Raw genomic sequence first — 21,744 nt, forward strand, 5'->3', positions numbered from 1 at the left:
AAGCAGTTGCTGAGCATGCTACCGTGGAAGTCACATTGATGTACCCAACATTAATAGCTGTTTTGAATGCATATAATTATGTTAAAATGCAATCCTAACTGATATTTAGATTTTTGCTGGTTTTCAAAAAAATGTTGTACTGCTTCCAGAAGGTCTGGTTTTCTTTCCTGAAGTTTAGAGTTTTCTTTCCGTTTTCAAATTTGCACCAGATTGTGAAAAACAAACTATTCTGAAATGTATATTAACAATCTGATGTATTAAAATGTTACAAAAACAGTCAATTAAAATATGCTTAATGTAATTAATAGATACTCATGTTTATAGGGGTTGTCCACTACTTGGGCAACCCCTTCTCAACCAGCATGTTTGTCCCCAGTAAAATAATAAACAAATATGCTCACTTCCAGTGCTGGCGCTGTTCCAGCAGTGTCAGCTCGCGCACTCCCGGGGATTACCCCACATTGTTATGTCACATGAATCAGACTGGCCGCTCACATCCTCTTGATGTCTGATTCATCCGAAGGTGAGGAGAGTGAAGCTAATAGGGTGCAGGGATTGCATGACATAACAAGGTAACGCTATCCTCGGGAGAGCCAGACACCGCTGGAACAGCGCTGGCCCTGGAGGTGAGTATAAGTGTTGTTATTTTACCGTGGGGCAAAAATGCTGATTGAGAAGGGGTTGTCTGAGTAGTGGACAACCCCTTTAATGTCACTGAAATCTGAGCCACTGTGGCTTGAATGAGAAGAGAAAAAGGCTGGTCTCCATCATTGTCTTCCCGCTCTGCTTACCTTGATAGGCATGTCTCTCCCTACACATATATATAGAGAGAGACCTGTCAGTCTAGAGTAGTGAGGTGGGGAGAAGTCTCCGGGGACGTGCCTCTTGGACTCGTTGCATGACACCTTTGTTAAGTATATTTACTCTGAAATACCTGAGGATTCATAATGAGACAGATGGCTGAAGTAATGGAGCAGGATTCTTCATGCTGACAGGTTCCCTTTAAGTGGCCACCTACTAGTTAAATTTTACATATATTGCTGACAACTCAAAGTTCGAGCTGGTCCTTTTTTTCCCCTGTCTCCTAGGGTAAAATCCACGTGTGTCTGGTGAGTCTGCAATGCCTTCTGCTGAATTTATTGCGGGGTGGATTTCAGGTAATGTAGAAATACATAACAGCACATTGTAGTTGTGCACAGTATACGTGCTATAAGCTTCATTTGGATTATATAAATCCCAACAGTGTGCTCATTACTGAAAAATAACCTTTGTACCTGTTTTAAAGGCTATTCTGTGTATTGAGATAAGATATTTCCTGCAATGTTCCATGAAAGCTATGTTTGGAGATATGGAAACTATGTATAAAAGTGAGAGTAGTCAGAGAGTGTGGTGCTAAGGGACAGTGACATGCTGCAAATTGGGAATATTATGTGTATATATATATTGCAAGAGGGATTATTAACATGTTCAGAGAAACAATCAAAACTTAAAAATGTAAAGGCCTATTTCCATCAAAGACATTTATGGCACATTCATGGGCTATTTATCCTCATTTAAACATGTAAATGTCTGTGACTGAAAGCTGCTTCTGTGACTCCCATAGAAGTGAATGGAGATTGTGTAGACATGTACAGAAACTTCTCCATTCAAACTTCTGGATGTGGAAGCCTTTTAAGTTCATAATTCAGGTCTGTACCGGCAGGATGTGTGCATTTACATATGGGAGAGAAGTATGGATCTGGTCTGGTGGCTTAAAATCTCCATACCCATTAGACAGCTATCTTCCCAGACTCCCCTGTTAAACAAACGCTTGGCAAAGGACTCCTCTCTTATGTGAAAGCCACTGCCAGATGTTTCTCATCTCCTGGAGTAAAGTTATTATTATTTATTATTATAGCGCCATTTATTCCATGTCGCTTTACATGTGAGGAGGGGTATACATAATAAAAACAAGTACAATAATCTTAAACAATACAAGTCACGACTGGTACAGTAGGAGAGAGGACCCTGCCCGCGAGGGCTCACAATCTACAAGGGATGGGTGAGGACTAAATAGGTGAGGGTAGAGCTGGATGTGCAGCGGTTTGATCAATCGGTGGTTACTGCAGGTTGTAGGCTTGCCAGAAAAGGTAGGTCTTCAGGTTCTTTTTGAAGGTTTTGACGGTAGGCGAGAGTCTGATATGTTGTGGTAAAAAATTCCAGAGTAGGGGTGATGCATGAGTGAAATCTTGTATACGATTGTGGGAAGAAGAGATAAGAGGGGAGTAGAGAAGGAGATTTTGTGAGGATCGGAGGTTGCGTGCAGGTAAGTACCGGGAGACGAGGTCACAGATGTATGGAGGAGACAGGTTGTGGATGGCTTTGTATGTCATGGTTAGGCTTTTGTACTGGAGTCTCTGGGCAATGGAGAGCCAGTGAAGGGATTGACAGAGGGGAGAGGCCAGGGAATAGCAGGGGGACAGGTGGATTAGTCGGGCAGCAGAGTTTAGAATAGATTGGAGGGGTGCGAGAGTGTTCGAGGGGAAGCCACAGAGCAGGAGGTTGCAGTAGTCAAGGCGGGAGATGATGAGGGCATGAACTAGGGTTTTTGCAGATTCTTGGTTTAATAATGTACGAATCCGTGAAATATTTTTGAGTTGAAGGCGGCAGGAAGTGGAAATGGCTTGGATATGTGGTTTGAAGGAGAGATCAGTGTCAAGGATTACCCCGAGGCAGCGAGCTTGTAGGACTGGGGTGAGTGGGCAGCCGTTTACTGTAATGGATAGGTTCGTTGGGGGGGTCGCGTGAGATGGGGAAAGATGATGAATTCTGTTTTGTCCATGTTAAGTTTTAGAAATCTAGCGGAGAAGAAGGATGAAATAGCGGACTGACATTGAAGGATTCTGGTTAGTAATGTGGTGATATCTGGTCCAGAGATGTAGATCTGTGTGTCGTCAGCATACAGGTGATACTGAAAGCCATGAGATTCTATAAGCTGTCCCAGGCCAAAGGTGTAAATGGAGAAGAGCAGGGGCCCTAGGACTGAACCTTGCGGGACTCCGACAGATAGGGGGCGAGGTAAGGAAGTGGTGCGTGAGTGGGAGATGCTGAATGTCCAGTCTGTGAGGTATGACGAGATCCAGGATAGGGCCAAATCTGTGATGCCAAGGGATGAGAGGGTCTGTAATAGTAGGAAATGGTCCACTGTGTCAAAGGCAGAGGACAGGTCCAGGAGGAGGAGGACAGAGTAGTGTCGCTTGCTTTTGGCAGTTAATAGGTCATTGGTGACCTTAGTTAGGGCAGTTTCAGTGGAGTGGTGTGACCGGAAGCCAGATTGTAAGCGGTCGAAGAGGGAGCAGGAAGAGAGATTGGAGAACAGTTCAAGATGGACGTGTTGTTTCAGTAGTTTTGAGGCATAGGGGAGAACAGATATTGGGCGATAGCTATATACAGAGGATGGATCAAGAGAGGGCTTTTTGAGGATAGGTGTGATGGAGGCATGTTTAAAGCTTGAGGGGAAAACACCAGTTGTTAGTGATAGGTTGAAGAGATGGGTTAGTGTTGTGAAATTGGATTTTGGGCTCCCCCGGTGGCCACTGGTGGAATTGAACTGGTGTGCATCTTCCCCTCTGTTCACCTGTTTCCATCAGGATGTGGGAGTCGCTATTTAACCTTGCTCCTCTGTCACTTCCATGCCGGTCAACATTGTAATCAGAAGCCTTTCTGTGCATGTTCCTGCTGCTAGACAACTCCCAGCTAAGTTGGACTTTAGTCCTCGTTTGTTTTTGCATTTTGTTCCAGTTCACAGCTGTAGTTTCGTTTCTGTGTCTGGAAAGCTCTTGTGATCTGAAATTGCCACTCTGATGTTATGAGTTAATACTAGAGTCTTAAAGTAATTTCAGGATGGTATTTTGATAGGGTTTTCAGCTGACCATGAAAGTGCCCTTTCTGTCTTCCTGCTATCTAGTAAGCGGACCTCAATTTTGCTAAACCTATTTTCATACTACGTTTGTCATTTCTTCTAAAATCACCGCCAATATATGTGGGGGCCTCTGTCTGCCTATCGGGGAAATTTCTCTAGAGGTGAGCCAGGACTATATTTTCCTCTGCCAGGATTAGTTAGTCCTCCGGCCGGCGCTGGGCGTCTAGGGATAAAAAACGTAGGCAACGCTACCCGGCTACTGTTAGTTGTGCGGCAGGTTTAGTTCATGGTCAGTTTAGTTTCCATCCTTCCAAGAGCTAGTACTTATGTTTGCTGGGCCATGTTCTCTTGCCATTGAGAACCATAACAGTTTGACCGGCCCAAAAAGGGTTAAATTAATTGACAGAGAAAGGAGAGAAAAGAGAAGTCTGCTGAAGATTTTTTTTTTTTTTTTTTTCCCTTCCCTTCAGTTCTGAGTGTGCTTGTAATTGAATCTCTTGCAAGTCTGCCTATATTGCAGCCTTTCTCTCTCTCTCTCTCTCCTTCTAATCCTGGAATGGCTCTGTGTTCACCTGTTTAAAATGGATATTCAGAGTTTAGCTGCAGGTTTGAATAATCTCACCACGAAAGTTCAAAATTTACAAGATTTTGTTGTTCATGTTCCTATATCTGAACCTAGAATTCCTTTGCCTGAATTTTTCTCGGGGAATAGATCTTGCTTTCAAAATTTCAAAAATAATTGCAAGTTGTTTTTGTCCCTGAAATCTCGCTCTGCTGGAGATCCTGCTCAGCAGGTCAGGATTGTGATTTCCTTGCTCCGGGGCGACCCTCAGGATTGGGCTTTTGCATTGGCTCCAGGGGATCCTGCGTTGCTCAATGTGGATGCGTTTTTTCTGGCCTTGGGGTTGCTTTATGAGGAACCTCAGTTAGAGCTTCAGGCGGAAAAGGCCTTGATGTCCCTATTTCAGGGGCAAGACGAAGCTGAAATATACTGCCAGAAATTCCGTAAATGGGCTGTGCTTACTCAGTGGAATGAGTGCGCCCTGGCGGCGAATTTCAGAGAGGGTCTCTCTGATGCCATTAAGGATGTTATGGTGGGGTTCCCTGTGCCTGCGGGTCTGAATGAGTCCATGACAATGGCTATCCAGATCGATAGGCGTCTGCGGGAGCGCAAACCTGTGCACCATTTGGCGGTGTCTACTGAGAAGACGCCAGAGAATATGCAATGTGATAGAATTCTGTCCAGAAGTGAACGGCAGAATTTAAGACGAAAAAATGGGTTGTGCTTCTATTGCGGTGATTCAACTCATGTTATATCAGCATGCTCTAAGCGTACTAAGAAGCTTGATAAGTCTGTTTCAATTGGCACTTTACAGTCTAAGTTTATTCTATCTGTAACCCTGATTTGTTCTTTATCATCTATTACCGCGGATGCCTATGTCGACTCTGGCGCCGCTTTGAGTCTTATGGATTGGTCCTTTGCCAAACGCTGTGGGTATGATTTGGAGCCTCTTGAAACTCCTATACCCCTGAAGGGGATTGACTCCACCCCATTGGCTAGTAATAAACCACAATACTGGACACAAGTAACTATGCGGATAAATCCGGATCATCAGGAGATTATTCGCTTTCTTGTGCTGTATAACCTACATGATGTGTTGGTGCTTGGATTGCCATGGCTGCAATCTCATAACCCAGTCCTTGACTGGAAAGCTATGTCTGTGTTAAGCTGGGGTTGTAAGGGGACGCATGGGGACGTACCTGTGGTTTCCATTTCATCATCTATTCCCTCTGAGATCCCTGAATTCTTGACTGAATATCGTGACGTTTTTGAAGAACCTAAGCTTGGTTCATTACCTCCGCACCGGGAGTGCGATTGTGCCATAGATTTGATTCCGGGTAGTAAATACCCTAAGGGTCGTTTATTTAATCTGTCTGTGCCTGAACATGCTGCTATGCGAGAATATATAAAGGAGTCCTTGGAAAAGGGACATATTCGTCCTTCGTCATCTCCCTTAGGAGCCGGTTTTTTCTTTGTGGCTAAGAAAGATGGCTCTTTGAGACCGTGTATTGATTATCGGCTTTTGAATAAAATCACGGTTAAATATCAATATCCGTTGCCACTGCTGACTGATTTGTTTGCTCGCATAGAGGGGGCCAAGTGGTTCTCTAAGATAGATCTCCGTGGGGCGTATAATTTGGTGCGAATTAAGCAGGGGGATGAGTGGAAGACCGCATTTAATACGCCCGAGGGCCACTTTGAGTATTTGGTGATGCCTTTTGGTCTTTCAAATGCCCCTTCAGTCTTTCAGTCCTTTATGCATGACATTTTCCGTGATTATTTGGATAAATTTTTGATTGTGTATCTGGATGATATTTTGATTTTTTCGGATGACTGGGACTCTCATGTCCAGCAGGTCAGGAGGGTTTTTCAGGTTTTGCGGTCTAATTCCTTGTGTGTGAAGGGTTCTAAGTGCGTTTTTGGGGTTCAAAAGATTTCCTTTTTGGGATATATTTTTTCCCCCTCTTCCATCGAGATGGATCCTGTCAAGGTTCAGGCTATTTGTGATTGGACGCAACCCTCTTCTCTTAAGAGTCTTCAGAAATTTTTGGGCTTTGCTAACTTTTATCGTCGATTTATTGCTGGTTTTTCTGATGTTGTTAAACCATTGACTGATCTGACTAAGAAGGGTGCTGATGTTGCTGATTGGTCCCCTGCTGCTGTGGAGGCCTTTCGGGAGCTTAAGCGCCGCTTTTCTTCCGCCCCTGTGTTGCGTCAGCCTGATGTTGCTCTTCCTTTTCAGGTTGAGGTCGACGCTTCTGAAATCGGAGCTGGGGCAGTTTTGTCGCAGAGAAGTTCCGATTGTTCCGTGATGAGACCTTGTGCCTTTTTCTCGCGTAAATTTTCGCCCGCCGAGCGGAATTATGATGTTGGGAATCGGGAGCTTTTGGCCATGAAGTGGGCTTTTGAGGAGTGGCGTCATTGGCTTGAGGGGGCTAGACATCAGGTGGTGGTATTGACTGACCACAAAAATCTAATTTATCTTGAGTCCGCCAGACGCCTGAATCCTAGACAGGCGCGCTGGTCGTTGTTTTTCTCTCGGTTTAATTTTGTGGTGTCCTACCTGCCGGGTTCTAAGAATGTTAAGGCGGATGCCCTTTCTAGGAGTTTTGAGCCTGACTCCCCTGGTAACTCTGAACCTACAGGTATCCTTAAGGATGGAGTGATATTGTCTGCCGTTTCTCCAGACCTGCGGCGGGCCTTGCAGGAGTTTCAGGCGGATAGACCTGATCGTTGCCCACCTGGTAGACTGTTTGTTCCTGATGATTGGACCAGTAAAGTCATTTCTGAGGTTCATTCTTCTGCGTTGACAGGTCATCCTGGAATCTTTGGTACCAGGGATTTGGTGGCAAGGTCCTTCTGGTGGCCTTCCCTGTCTCGAGATGTGCGAGGCTTTGTGCAGTCTTGTGACGTTTGTGCTCGGGCCAAGCCTTGTTGTTCTCGGGCTAGTGGATTGTTGTTGCCCTTGCCTATCCCGAAGAGGCCCTGGACGCACATCTCGATGGATTTTATTTCGGATCTTCCTGTTTCTCAGAAGATGTCTGTCATCTGGGTGGTGTGTGACCGTTTCTCTAAGATGGTCCATTTGGTTCCCCTGCCTAAGTTGCCTTCTTCTTCCGAGTTGGTTCCTCTGTTTTTTCAAAATGTGGTCCGTTTGCATGGTATTCCGGAGAATATCGTTTCTGACAGAGGAACCCAATTCGTGTCTAGATTTTGGCGAGCATTCTGTGCTAGGATGGGCATAGATTTGTCTTTCTCATCTGCTTTCCATCCTCAGACTAATGGCCAGACCGAGCGGATGAATCAGACCTTGGAGACATATTTGAGGTGTTTTGTGTCTGCAGATCAGGATGATTGGGTTGCTTTTTTGCCTTTAGCGGAGTTTGCCCTCAATAATCGGGCCAGCTCTGCCACCTTGGTGTCTCCTTTTTTCTGTAATTCGGGGTTTCATCCTCGATTTTCTTCTGGTCAGGTGGAATCTTCGGATTGTCCTGGAGTGGATGCTGTGGTGGAGAGGTTGCATCAGATTTGGGGGCAGGTAGTGGACAATTTGAAGTTGTCCCAGGAGAAGACTCAGCTTTTTGCCAACCGCCGGCGTCGGGTTGGTCCTCGGCTTTGTGTTGGGGACTTGGTGTGGTTGTCTTCTCGTTTTGTCCCTATGAGGGTTTCTTCTCCTAAGTTTAAGCCTCGGTTCATCGGCCCGTACAAGATATTGGAGATTCTTAACCCTGTGTCCTTCCGTTTGGACCTCCCTGCATCTTTTTCTATTCATAATGTTTTTCATCGGTCATTGTTGCGCAGGTATGAGGTACCGGTTGTGCCTTCCGTTGAGCCTCCTGCTCCGGTGTTGGTTGAGGGCGAGTTGGAGTACGTTGTGGAAAAAATCTTGGACTCCCGTGTTTCCAGACGGAAACTCCAGTATCTGGTCAAATGGAAGGGATACGGTCAGGAGGATAATTCTTGGGTGACTGCCTCTGATGTTCATGCCTCCGATCTGGTCCGTGCCTTTCATAGGGCTCATCCTGATCGCCCTGGTGGTTCTGGTGAGGGTTCGGTGCCCCCTCCTTGAGGGGGGGGGTACTGTTGTGAAATTGGATTTTGGGCTCCCCCGGTGGCCACTGGTGGAATTGAACTGGTGTGCATCTTCCCCTCTGTTCACCTGTTTCCATCAGGATGTGGGAGTCGCTATTTAACCTTGCTCCTCTGTCACTTCCATGCCGGTCAACATTGTAATCAGAAGCCTTTCTGTGCATGTTCCTGCTGCTAGACAACTCCCAGCTAAGTTGGACTTTAGTCCTCGTTTGTTTTTGCATTTTGTTCCAGTTCACAGCTGTAGTTTCGTTTCTGTGTCTGGAAAGCTCTTGTGATCTGAAATTGCCACTCTGATGTTATGAGTTAATACTAGAGTCTTAAAGTAATTTCAGGATGGTATTTTGATAGGGTTTTCAGCTGACCATGAAAGTGCCCTTTCTGTCTTCCTGCTATCTAGTAAGCGGACCTCAATTTTGCTAAACCTATTTTCATACTACGTTTGTCATTTCTTCTAAAATCACCGCCAATATATGTGGGGGCCTCTGTCTGCCTATCGGGGAAATTTCTCTAGAGGTGAGCCAGGACTATATTTTCCTCTGCCAGGATTAGTTAGTCCTCCGGCCGGCGCTGGGCGTCTAGGGATAAAAAACGTAGGCAACGCTACCCGGCTACTGTTAGTTGTGCGGCAGGTTTAGTTCATGGTCAGTTTAGTTTCCATTCTTCCAAGAGCTAGTACTTATGTTTGCTGGGCCATGTTCTCTTGCCATTGAGAACCATAACAGGTTAGGGTTGGGACGAAGACTTTGGCGAGGTTTGGGATGAAGTAGGATGGGGTCAAGTGCACAGGTGGTGAGATGCGATCTTGAGAGTAGAGTGGAAAGTCGATCTTCTGTAATGGTGGAGAAGTTGGTTTTGGAGGTGGCGGGCTGGGCAGTTGGGAGGAAGGGCTCTGGGGGTTGTTGACCAAAACTGTCTCTGATGTTATCAATCTTCTGCTTGAAAAATTAGGCAAAGTCTTCAGCTGAGATGAGTGGGGAGGGAGGAGGTGCTGGGGGATGGAGGAGAGAGTTGAAAGTGTTGAATAACTGTTTAGGGTTGTGAGACAGGGAGGATATGAGAGATGAGAAGTAGGTTTGTTTAGCTGTGCCGAGTGTGGCCTTGAAAGTAGTGAGGGACTGTTTGAATGCGATAAAGTGTTCGTTGGAGTGGGATCTTTTCCATCTCCGCTCAGCAGCCCAGCCCTGGAAGCTTGCCTTAGTTCTTTGGTCAGGCTGGTGTGCCAGGACTGTCTGTTGATTTTGTGAGCTTTGGTATGTGTGAGAGGGGCAACATATTCCAAAGCCACAGCTATTGTGGTGTTATATAGAGCGGCAGCGGCATCTGCATTGTGTAGGGAACTTATTTCTGTAAGAGAGAGAAGGGATTCGGGAAGTGAGAGAGGATCGAGATGTTTAAGATTTCTGTGAGGGTGTGCAAGTTTGTGGGTTAGGGATTGTAGACAAGGAGTGGAGAGGGAAGAGAATATGAGTAGGTTGTGGTCAGAAAGAGGAAGAGGTGAGTTACAGAGGTTAGATAGGGAGCAGAGGCGGGTGAAGATGAGGTCCAGTGTGTGGCCATCTTTGTGGGTGCCTGTAGAAGACCATTGAGTGAGGCCGAAGGAGGAAGTGAGAGATAGAAGCTTAGTGGCAGCTGAGAGGGAAGTGTCAATGGGGATGTTGACGTCACCCAAGATGATAGTGGGGATGTCAGCGGAGAGGAAATGAAGTTGCCAGGTGGAGAAGTGGTCAAAGAAGGTGGTGGCTGGCCCTGGGGGGGGGGTGTCAATGACAGCCAGTTGGAGGGGGAGTAGATGCGCCCAGAGTGCACCTCAAAGGAAGGGAGGGTAATAGAGGGTGGTAGCTGGATTGGGGTGAAGGAGCAGTTATCTGACAGAAAACCAACTCCTCCACCATGCTTGATGCTGGGGCGGGGTGTGTGAGAAAGGTGGAAGCCACCATACGAAAGTGCAGCAGGAGAGGCTGTATCAGAAGGGGTGAGCCAGGTTTCGGTGATGGCGAAGAAGGAAAGTTTGGTAGTAACAAAAAGATCATGGATGTAGGAAAGCTTGTTGCAGACAGCGAGCGTTCCACAGAGCTCCTGTTAGTGGGACTGGGGAAGCGGGGGCTGGGCGAATGTGTGTAAGGTTAGAGAGGTTCCGGAAATTTGTGATAGAGCGTGGATGGGAGGTAGAAATGACTGTGGGGATGTGGTGAGGAGGTGTTAGCAGGTGAGAGCAGGAGAAGGCATGAGGTGGCTGTCTGTGTTTGGAGACAGAGGATTGTATGCTGAGGAACAGTTCTGAGGAGGAGGTGAGATGGTTGGGGAGGACTGAAGAAGAGATGAACAGTTCCTTACTAGGTGTAGGGATTAGGGGAGTTAGCAGAAAGTGAAGGATTATGGGGGTGAGAGTGAAAGCTAACTGAAACATTGTTTACAGTGACTGTACCCAGTTACCTTCAGTTCCCTTCTGGTTCAATTCTGGTTTTAATTCTGATCTTCACACTTGTATGATACATCTATAGGATACACACTGCAGACTAAAGTCTTGGCAGACTTGAGCTATGCAATATATGTGCTACAAAGTGCATTCAGTTTGAAGCAGAGAGGAGTGGTCTGTGTTCATCTTGGTCAGAGAATTAAGAGAGGACCAGATGCATATAATCAAGCCAAAGTAAACAAGGTCATAAATAACACTGGGGTAATGCAGGGGCTAGTTGAAAGACATACTATGTGAATACTAGGAGCAGAGGTAAGAGTCTGTGTGGAAAGTTGGGTGACGTACCAGGTGGGGATTATAAGCACTTCATATAGACAGACAAAGCAGGAAAGCTGGGTGCACTGGATACTTCTGGATTCCGGCAACTAAGGTCTAATTTTTATGTACCCGTCTCAGATCCTAGGTTGGGTTCAGCTTCATTCCCCTATGGGAAGTGGCAGTGCACATGCTGTGGAAAAAAACGCACGGAAACGCAGCTGTTTTTTCCGCAGCATGTCAATTCTTTGTGCGGATTCCACAGCGGTTTACACCTGCTCCTCAATAGGAATCCGCAGGTGTAAAACCGCAGCTGGAATCCGCACATAAACTGCACAAAAACCATGGTAAATCCACGGGCAATCCGCAGTGGGGTTTACCTGCGGATTTTGCAAAAACAGTGCGGAAAAATCTGCACACCAATCCGCAACGTGTGCACATAGCCTCAGAGCTCGTTCATGCTCGTCCAGCATGCGTCTCAGCAGGTATCTGAGAGTCAATTTCAGCCCGATAACTATCACTTTATTAAAGTTGAATGGTTCTCGTTTACTTGCCATTAAAACTAGCTGACAAAAACTGTATGGGGAAGACCTTTATTAGGCTACTTTCACACTAGCGTTAACTGCATTCCGTCACAATGCGTTGTTTTGCCGAAAAAACGCATCCTGCAAAAGTGTTTGCAGGATGCGTTTTTTCGCCATTGATTAACATTAAGCGACGCATTGTGACAGATTGCCACACGTCGCACCCGTTGTGCGACGGATGCGTCGTGCAGTGGCGGACCGTCGGGAGCAAAAAACGCTACATGTAACGTTTTTTGCTCACGACGGTCCGCTTTTTCCGACCGCGCATGCGCGGCCGGAACTCCGCCCCCACCTCCCCGCGCTTCCCCGCACCTCACAATGGGGCAGCGGATGCGCTGGAAAAATGCATCCGCTGCCCCCGTTGTGCGGCGGAGACAACGCTAGCGTCGGGAACGTCGGCCCGACGCACAGCGACGGGCCGAGCCCGACGCTAGTGTGAAAGAAGCCTTACTCTTCAGTCCTCATTCAGCATCTTGTTGTAAGCAGCACATCCCTGTTTACAAATAGTGATGCGAGGCTGACAACATGTATGCCCTGAAGTAAGAAAACTTTGATTATTGTGACCCCATGTATCAACTTTCTATTTTTCAGGAGCTCTTGGGCTTGTTGTCGGGCATCCTATAGACACAGTTAAGGTGAATACCATAGCTTACTAATAAAGCATAATTAAAATACAGTGAAATCTGTGAAACAAGTATCAAAAATTGCATTTAATATTTTCTTCCGGATTGGGTGGGTGTCTTCTTCAAGAGGATGGCTATTATGCCTCATCATTCATGATGGTACAGAAAGTCTGGCACAAGAAATCTTCAGAAAATTACCTATTTTTTAAATTGTACTTGTGTGTTCCATTTTTTTTTTACTTTTTAGCCCTTTTTTTTCAAATAACCTGCCTCTGCTGATAAGGAAACTGTTGAAAACTCTTCCTGAATAGCACTGGAAATGCAAGTCTAAACACACTCTAATGTTTATTTAAAAAAGATTGTGATATGAAAAAAGCGAAACGCGTAATTGGAAAAAATATTACATGTAGCACAAAAACTTGATTTAAACAATGGGAGATTTTCTGACAATAGCTTCCCTTTAAGGGATGATCTGTTGAAAGAGGTGGTCTTTTAGATAAATTTCACTGCACTTTTTATCTGTATCTTGCTGTGATTGACTTGAGGTTGAGTTCTCCATTACTTTCCTGCAGGTACGTCTGCAGACACAGTCAAGGTACCGTGGAATTCTCGACTGCATACTGAAGACTTACAAGAAAGAAACAGTAAGTGCTTATTGTCATACATTGTATCCTGCTGTTGGAGAGATCAGATACTAGTTCATGCTACATAAAACATGAAAAATATACAAATGACTGGAAATTAATGCATTGGATTATTTATCAGTAACTATTAACCTCGAAATTATATGCATATTATTTGTTACTTTTGAGCTAGGTAATGAGCTTGTCTTTAGGACTGCAAAAAATCAAGGTTTAAACTGCAAGCTTGACGTTTCCTTGATAGACCAAGGTTTTGATAATGCATTTGTAACCAGGAACTTACAGTATAAAAAAAAAGCAAGAAAAGTATTTTATAAAAACAACAATATTTTTTATGTTTCTATTTGTTTCTTGTTTTGACTTTCATAGATTTTGGGATTCTTTAAAGGAATGAGTTTTCCTGTTGGCAGTGTGGCTGTCAGTAATTCTTTAATGTTTGGATCATATAGTAATGCATTACTCTATATAACCGGTAAGGAGTGTAAAGACTGGAGAAATCCACCAGAAAGCCATCATGTTTTTCTAGCTGGTTCTTTTGCAGGACTGGTACAGGTAAGTTTTTTGTTCCTATTTGAAAGAAATTTGTCAAATGCTGCTATAGTGGTATAGGTGTAATCAATATCATCCGAACCTTAAACATACGGTAAGTCAATGGTTTCTACCATGGCCAAACACCTGGAATAGATGGCCAAAAATAAATAGTCCAGATGGATGCTGCCAGTGGCGTAACTACAAAGTTATGGGCCCCGGTGCGAACTTCCAAATGGGCCCCCCCCCCCTCAGCCCTGCCATACAATTCAATGTAACCCCCATAGAGTACAATGCAACCCCCCTCATAGTATTGTTGAGGGAGGATTTAAAGTGATCCTTCACGGTTAACCCAGTGATTTCCAAATTAATATATAAGGTGTTGCCGGCAACTGAAAATGACCAGACGGAGACGTGTGTCTCTGTATGGGGGATCGAGCTGATCTCTCGCCCCCGTTTATTCTGCATGACTTTATCATAGTCATAGAAATTACACTTCAACCAATCAGCATAAGAACACGCTCACGGTTCTTAGCCTATAAGAATGCAGGAACAATCTGTGCGTCAAAGTTTTGTAGAACAATACACCCTCAGTCTCATGTTCTACCGAGGTTGCAACAATCAAGGTCTCATCAAAATCTCATAACAGCTGTAACCTTCAGCCTACTAACAAAATTTATATCAAAACAACAAAATGGAGTCGAAAAGCACAAAATGGAGATTCTTTCTTAATTTCTTCCTTCACATTCCCCCCTAGATAAATTTTGTTAATTAATGTCCAACATCAGAGATACTATCCCAAGCTCTAAGCTCGAGGGGTACTGGTCTTCACATGGCTGGTGCCATGTTACCAGCCATGGCTGTTGCGGCGTACCCGTCCCCCCTGTATACTAGAATTTACGAATAACAATTGTTGATAACAGTAGTGGGGATCTTTTGAAGACAGCCATGCGCTTGGCTTCAACATCTTCATCAGATAACTTTGTGAAATCGGTGTAGAGAAGAGCAGAGATAGCAACGCTTTTGGTTTCATCACTAGTTATCCTGGTGCAGAATTTCCTAATACACACAGAAATACACCAAAAAAACAAGTTTTAGTATTACATACAGGTCCTTCTCAAAAAATTAGCATATAGTGTTAAATTTCATTATTTACCATAATGTAATGATTACAATTAAACTTTCATATATTATAGATTCATTATCCACCAACTGAAATTTGTCAGGTCTTTTATTGTTTTAATACTGATGATTTTGGCATACAACTCCTGATAACCCAAAAAACCTGTCTCAATAAATTAGCATATTTCACCCGTCCAATCAAATAAAAGTGCTTTTTAATAACAAACAAAAAAACCATCAAATAATAATGTTCAGTTATGCACTCAATACTTGGTCGGGAATCCTTTGGCAGAAATGACTGCTTCAATGCGGCATGGCATGGAGGCAATCAGCCTGTGACACTGCTGAGATGTTATGGAGGCCCAGGATGCTTCAATAGCGGCCTTAAGCTCATCCAGAGTGTTGGGTCTTGCGTCTCTCAACTTTCTCTTCACAATATCCCACAGATTCTCTATGGGGTTCAGGTCAGGAGAGTTGGCAGGCCAATTGAGCACAGTAATACCATGGTCAGTAAACCATTTACCAGTGGTTTTGGCACTGTGAGCAGGTGCCAGGTCGTGCTGAAAAATGAAATCTTCATCTCCATAAAGCATTTCAGCCGATGGAAGCATGAAGTGCTCCAAAATCTCCTGATAGCTAGCTGCATTGACCCTGCCCTTGATGAAACACAGTGGACCAACACCAGCAGCTGACATGGCACCCCACACCATCACTGACTGTGGGTACTTGACACTGGACTTCAGGCATTTTGGCATTTCCTTCTCCCCAGTCTTCCTCCAGACTCTGGCACCTTGATTTCCGAATGACATGCAAAATTTGCTTTCATCAGAAAAAAGTACTTGGGACCACTTAGCAACAGTCCAGTGCTGCTTCTCTGTAGCCCAGGTCAGGCGCTTCTGCCGCTGTTTATGGTTCAAAAGTGGCTTTACCTGGGGAATGCGGCACCTGTAGCCCATTTCCTGCACACGCCTGTGCACGGTGGCTCTGGATGTTTCCACACCAGACTCAGTCCACTGCTTCCTCAGGTTCCCCAAGGTCTGGAATCGGTCCTTCTCCACAATCTTCCTCAGGGACCGGTCACCTCTTCTCGTTGTACAGCGTTTTCTGCCACATTGTTTCCTTCCAACAGACTTACCATTGAGGTGCCTTGATACAGCACTCTGGGAACAGCCTATTTGTTGAGAAATTTCTTTCTGGGTCTTACCCTCTTGCTTGAGGGTGTCAATGATGGCCTTCTTGACATCTGTCAGGTCGCTAGTCTTACCCATGATGGGGGTTTTGAGTAATGAACCAGGCAGGGAGTTTTTAAAAGCCTCAGGTATCTTTTGCATGTGTTTAGAGTTAATTAGTTGATTCAGAAGATTAGGGTAATAGGTCGTTTAGAGAACCTTTTCTTGATATGCTAATTTATTGAGACAGTTTTTTGGGGTTATCAGGAGTTGTATGCCAAAATCATCAGTATTAAAACAATAAAAGACCTGACAAATTTCAGTTGGTGGATAATGAATCTATAATATATGAAAGTTTAATTGTAATCATTACATTATGGTAAATAATGAAATTTAACACTATATGCTAATTTTTTGAGAAGGACCTGTACATGACAAAGATAAAGGTGAATACTGGCAGCCATTTTAAATACAGTTATATCTGCAAGCATAGGAAAAAGTTATTGTTTCACAGTATAAGAGTATAGCAGTACAAAAAGTATATAAGAAAATATATTTTCACCTTGACAATCCCCCCTAAATACTAAGTTTTTTTCCCTAAAGAAAGATCCTTCGAGACTGTCCATGTGATGGGAAAAGGGGAGGTGGATTTCTTCATCCAGACACCTCAGAAACTCTCCCCTAGCGAGAGGCCTCCAGGCAGCTGAACCCTTCACTAACTTCACATGGAGTTCTCCCACTGTCCCTAAACTAAATTTCTTAGCATCATCTGAGAATGGGGGGTTTTGTCTACTCTCTTGAGGGGGACATACTTAGGGATCTCCCCTGGATCAGTACCATTGTACTCTGGTGGGTCTACTTCTTAATTGAGGAAGGTGCCAGTCGGGATTGCTTTCACTAACTACCTAGGCCTGCCCAGATGTACTTATACGTCCATCATATTGTCATTATTTGTTTGTAAAATGAGAAAGGTTGGTTCTCAGGGTCAGCCAATTGTTTTTGCATAGCTAGTCAGAGGGCCTCCAGGGATAATACTCCTGTATCTGTCTTACCCTACCTGATGTGGTTGGTTCTCTGGTGGTGGGGGCGACATGACATGCTGGTCTACAGCTCCTTCCCAAAAGGATTACTGTCAGCCTACTCCCAAAAGTTAATGTCTCCAGTATCCACCAACCACAATCCTGTGTCAGCTTATGTCACTGCATGTGATCTTGTCTGGACAGGATTCAGTGTAATTCTCTTAGGTCGGGTTGCAGCACGGGTCATACAAGTGTTAGGGCCCAAATCCTCAACTATACCCTGGAAGGCATCACAGCTATAATTGACAAATCTTTGTTCACTGTAATATATATATTTGATCCATTCAACATTTTTATTAATCTGCACCTGTGGAATTATAGAAGCAATGCCGGCATAAATCTGGTTCTGGGCTTTAAACTGGTCAGGCACCCCCCTTGGCACTCCAATGGCATCAATATATACTAGTGGATCTTCTTCATAAGTCATGTGGAGCTGATCAAAACTTCTCCTCTTTCTGGTAAGTTCATCAGGTATCTTTGGATCCCAAAAATAAAATCTTGAACTGCATAACTAGTTTAACAAGGGTGCATTGGCCTATCCAGGCATTAGGCAACCTGGGACGGAGCTTACCATCTCCACATAACCAATAAATGTCGTACATATATTCTGTATGTTTGGTTAGCAAATCAGTATCTAGAGAACTGCTCCCTTTGTAGAAACCTGTCTCGAAGATCCCTACTAGTGTACCTGTGGTGTCGTGGGAATTATAGCAGGTGTAATTGTCAGCTAATACGGTTACTTCTCCTGGGACCTTTAGTTTAGGTTCCTCATAAATTAGTGGGACATAATCTGGGCAATCAGTGGACTTCAAACCTTTCAACAAGTTCATGACACAGGCAGTGGTGTTGTCATCAGGAAAAAGCAATGCATGTGTGTATAGGTGTGTATTCGCAGCAGCACAAGCAATACATCCTACAGAGATATTCTGGACACTTACATTGTATCTCACCCATTCTAACCATAGATTTTTCCTTGGGGCTGTTTGTGTTTCTATGGAGAAAACCTCTTGCCAACTGAGACCTGGAATGGGGATCACTTCATTGACTACATTTTGCAAACGCTCACCTGGGCCTAAATTCCCATGGTATCCACTACTAAATACATAATTATAATGCCTTCCCAGTACAAATGTCTGCAGGTCAGCAGATTGGGGGCTTTCGAGATTTAGGAGGAGGGGGTGACAACCCCAAGTGGTTGCAGAAGGGCTGTTAGATGCATTCTCTCACAAAGACTGCTACCCGTCCCATCCTTGGGAACATGGCTTCACTAGATTTATATCCCCAATCATCTCCCGTATTCCAGGCAGCATCTGACCAATAATAACGGTTATTGTTGTCATTTCTGGTAACACACATATAAAACTGGATGGTCCCCTCTACCACCCGTTCAGTCTCGGGGCACTTGACTACATCACAAAAATCAAATCGCCAGATATTTGCCGGGGCTGTCAGGTTTACCCAGAGAATAGTGGGACCAGAATTCTTATTTTTACAATAGGGACCAAAGAGGTAGGGGCGAGGATAGCCCTCAGTTCCAGGATCAAAAACAACAGCAACATTTCCCTTCAGTCACTACTGTGACTAAACACTGGTTCGGTCTCTTTTACAGTGTGAGGCGTGGATCCAGGTGCTCTTTCCTTCAAATTTTACTGCAGTGGGGGTGACCAGGATCACCGTGTGGGGTCCTTCAAATCTCGGCTGGAGACAATCTCTGCGCACAAACTTTTTCACATACACCAGGTCTCCTGGCACAAAGGGATGGTGTCCAGGAACCTTGTCTGGGTCTGGAAAAGAACTGAAAACGGTTAAATGCACTTTGGCAAGGTGTCCATGTAAGGCCTGCACATAGCTAGTCAAGTCCTGGTACTTGAGCTGCAACTGTTGTGGAAAGAAACATTCAAGATTGGGGCTCCTGCCAAACAGAATCTTATACGGTGACAGTCCTGTCTTCCTGTTTGGGGTATATCTTACTGGAAACAAAGCTAGAGGAAGGCATTCTGTCCGTGGTTTACCAGTCTCTGTCATTGCCTTCTGGATTTTAAGCTTAAAAATTCCATTTAGTCTCTCCACTCTTCCACTACTCTGCGGATGGAGTATGCAATGCTTGACTTACCCCCAGTGCTGCCATTACCTCTGACATGATCTCTCCAGTAAAATGGGAACCCTGATCGCTTTCAATGACTTCAGGAACTCCATACCTGCATATGATCTCAGCCATCAGTTTCTTCGCCGTTGTCTTAGCCGTAGCTTTGGCAACTGGGTAGGCTTCTGGCCAACCTGAAAATAAATCAATGCAGACCAACACATACTCATACGTCCCTACCCTGGGTAACTGAATATAATCAATCTGCAGTCTCTGGAATGGGTAAAGTGGCCGGGGAGTGTGTTTGGATGGAGTTTTCACTGTCCTACTCTGATTATGTGTGACACATATCATGCAGCTCTGTACCTGCCTTTCTGCGCAGGTGGAAAACCCCGGGGGCAATCCATTGTCTCTGTAGGGTGTCACACATGGCCGTCTTCGAGTGGTGCACATTCCCGTGCAGAACCTGTGCCATCATTGGGTACAGTACCTGTGGTAGGCAGACCTTTTCACCCCTCCCCCATAGTCCAGTGACGGTATCAGAGCAAGCCCCTATCTTTTGCCACCTATTTTTCTCCTCCTTACTTGCCTGTTCTTGTAACCGGGCTAAGATGTCTTTCAACACAAATGGAGATGGTGGGGTGTCTAGGTGATGTACTTGAGAGGCCACAGGAGTGCTTGCTGCTTTCTTGGCAGCCTGGTCTGCCAGTGCGTTACCCTTTTGTCCGTCCATCAGTGCCTTTGGTATGTGCCTTTACCTTTATGATGCCTGCTTGGGTGGGAAGCTGTAGTGCATTCATAAGTTGCTGGACTGCCTCAGCACGTTTAAAGGGGTGGCCATTTGCTGTCAGTAAAGCCCTGGCTCTCCAGATAGGCCCATAATCGTGTGCAATGCCAAAGGCATACCTGGAATCAGTGTAGATATTTACAGTCTTACCTTCTGCTTCTTGTGCACACATATGAGCTGGCATTGACTCTGCCTTGATTACCTCATGTTCTGAGACCACAGCATATCTGGTACAGAAGCGTCCTTGGTCATCTTGGTGACGGGATCCATCTACAAAAAGCTCAAAATCAGCATTAGAATAGGCACACTAGAGACCAGCCGTTTCCTGAGACATCAATTCTAGACAATCATATGGTTTGGAAACCTAATCTTGTTCCTCTGGATCCATTCTAGAAAGAAAAAGTGTCCTTGCTCATGTCACCTACTCCTCCCCCCTTTGGATCCAGGGGAACTAGGGGAAGAGTAGCGGGGTTCAGGACAGCGCACCTTTTTAAAATCACATTAGTAGGCATGAGAATAGCACACCGAAGTCGCAGCTGTCTGGTCATGGACATGTGGCTAGATTATACTTGGTTAAGGATACTATATACATCGTGTGGGGTGGCCATAGCCTCTCCTGGTTGCAAGGGGCCATAAGTGGCAAGGTAGGCCTGACACTCTTGGGCTATGACTGGCCCCCCTTTGGCATAACTGTCCACGTCAATTGTCATCCCTGATAAATGAATGCAAACAGAACTGGCAATCTGGGTGTAATGGAATGGTGAAGAAGACATTGGCAAGATCGATAACTATGAACCAAGCAGCATCCTGAGATATCTGGGACAAAAGAGTATGTGGCTTAGGCACCACCGGAGTTTCTGGAACAGTAACTGCATTAAATGCCTGTAGATCTTGTACCAGCCGGTACACAGGGGGTTGGCCGGGTGGGGTCTTTTTCTTAACGGGAAACAAGGGCGTGTTACATGGGGAAACACAGGGTACCAGGGCACCATTATCGAATAACATTTGTATTTGCCCCTTGAGGCACTGCTCCTGATCATGTTTCAAAGGGTATTGATGGACTTTAGAAAAAGGGGCACCAGGTTTGAGAAACACTTTTACTGGTTCTACAGGCATTATTGGGGGAGAATCTGGGTCTATCAGGACCATCATAACTGTGGGAAGGGCATGTAGGATACACATCTCATTATATTCATCTGCAGAGGGGTTATATAACGTAAGGACCATCTGACCATCATCTTGGAATTGTATTCTGGAGCGGAACTGTGATAATAAATCTGCCCCCAGTAAATTTACCGGACATGAGGGAGAGATTACGAACTGAGCAGTAACTTCAGGGAAAGGTCCCACAGGGTTAGGTTTTATAAGAGTATATTTATTGGGTCTGTCATCTACTCTAATTAAAACAAGCTCTTGATCTGAGAATTGACATGGGGCTGGGGCGGGACCTTATCATCAAGCAGGGAGACCCCCTGTTCCAGATCATCATTTTTAATTGTTTGTCTTTCTGACACATTATTCTCAAACGCTTTCTCAATACCTTCCTGCACCACAAAACATCCAGACTTTATCATAGGAGTAGACAGCTTTCATTTTTCAACGTAGCAAAAAACAATCAGAATTCATTTTCTCTGTTGATCCTCAATTTGCTATATATCAACCACTCAACTTGCTTTTACCAATCACTTACAAATTTCCTTCTAAAACTAGACACTAGATTTCACTTTCAAATTCCAGATTATAATATTTCTTTATACTTAAAAACAATGTTGTCGCTTTAAACAAGACACAGATCTACCAGAGAAAATACAGAGAACACCGTTACAGTATGTGCTCTCTCCA

General features: G+C 44.8%; 2 protein-coding genes across 5 annotated transcripts in view; one reads left to right on the forward strand and one right to left on the reverse strand.

Annotated features, from left to right (window-relative positions):
* SLC25A45 (solute carrier family 25 member 45) overlaps positions 1-21,744 on the forward strand; it is an 80,310-nt gene that overhangs the window by 45,842 nt on the left and 12,724 nt on the right. For all 4 annotated transcript variants that reach the window (XM_077287759.1, XM_077287760.1, XM_077287762.1 and 1 more), the window contains 4 exons: positions 1,089-1,157; positions 12,462-12,505; positions 13,066-13,137; positions 13,504-13,686. In XM_077287759.1, the coding sequence (XP_077143874.1) occupies positions 1,121-1,157; positions 12,462-12,505; positions 13,066-13,137; positions 13,504-13,686 (336 nt within the window). In that variant the 5' untranslated portion in view covers positions 1,089-1,120. The remainder of the gene's footprint in view (positions 1-1,088; positions 1,158-12,461; positions 12,506-13,065; positions 13,138-13,503; positions 13,687-21,744) is intronic.
* LOC143806822 (sulfotransferase 1 family member D1-like) overlaps positions 1-21,744 on the reverse strand; it is a 75,595-nt gene that overhangs the window by 29,544 nt on the left and 24,307 nt on the right. The window lies entirely within an intron of this gene.

Source organism: Ranitomeya variabilis, chromosome 2 (assembly GCF_051348905.1).
Source record: "Ranitomeya variabilis isolate aRanVar5 chromosome 2, aRanVar5.hap1, whole genome shotgun sequence".
Taxonomy (NCBI): domain Eukaryota; kingdom Metazoa; phylum Chordata; class Amphibia; order Anura; family Dendrobatidae; genus Ranitomeya; species Ranitomeya variabilis.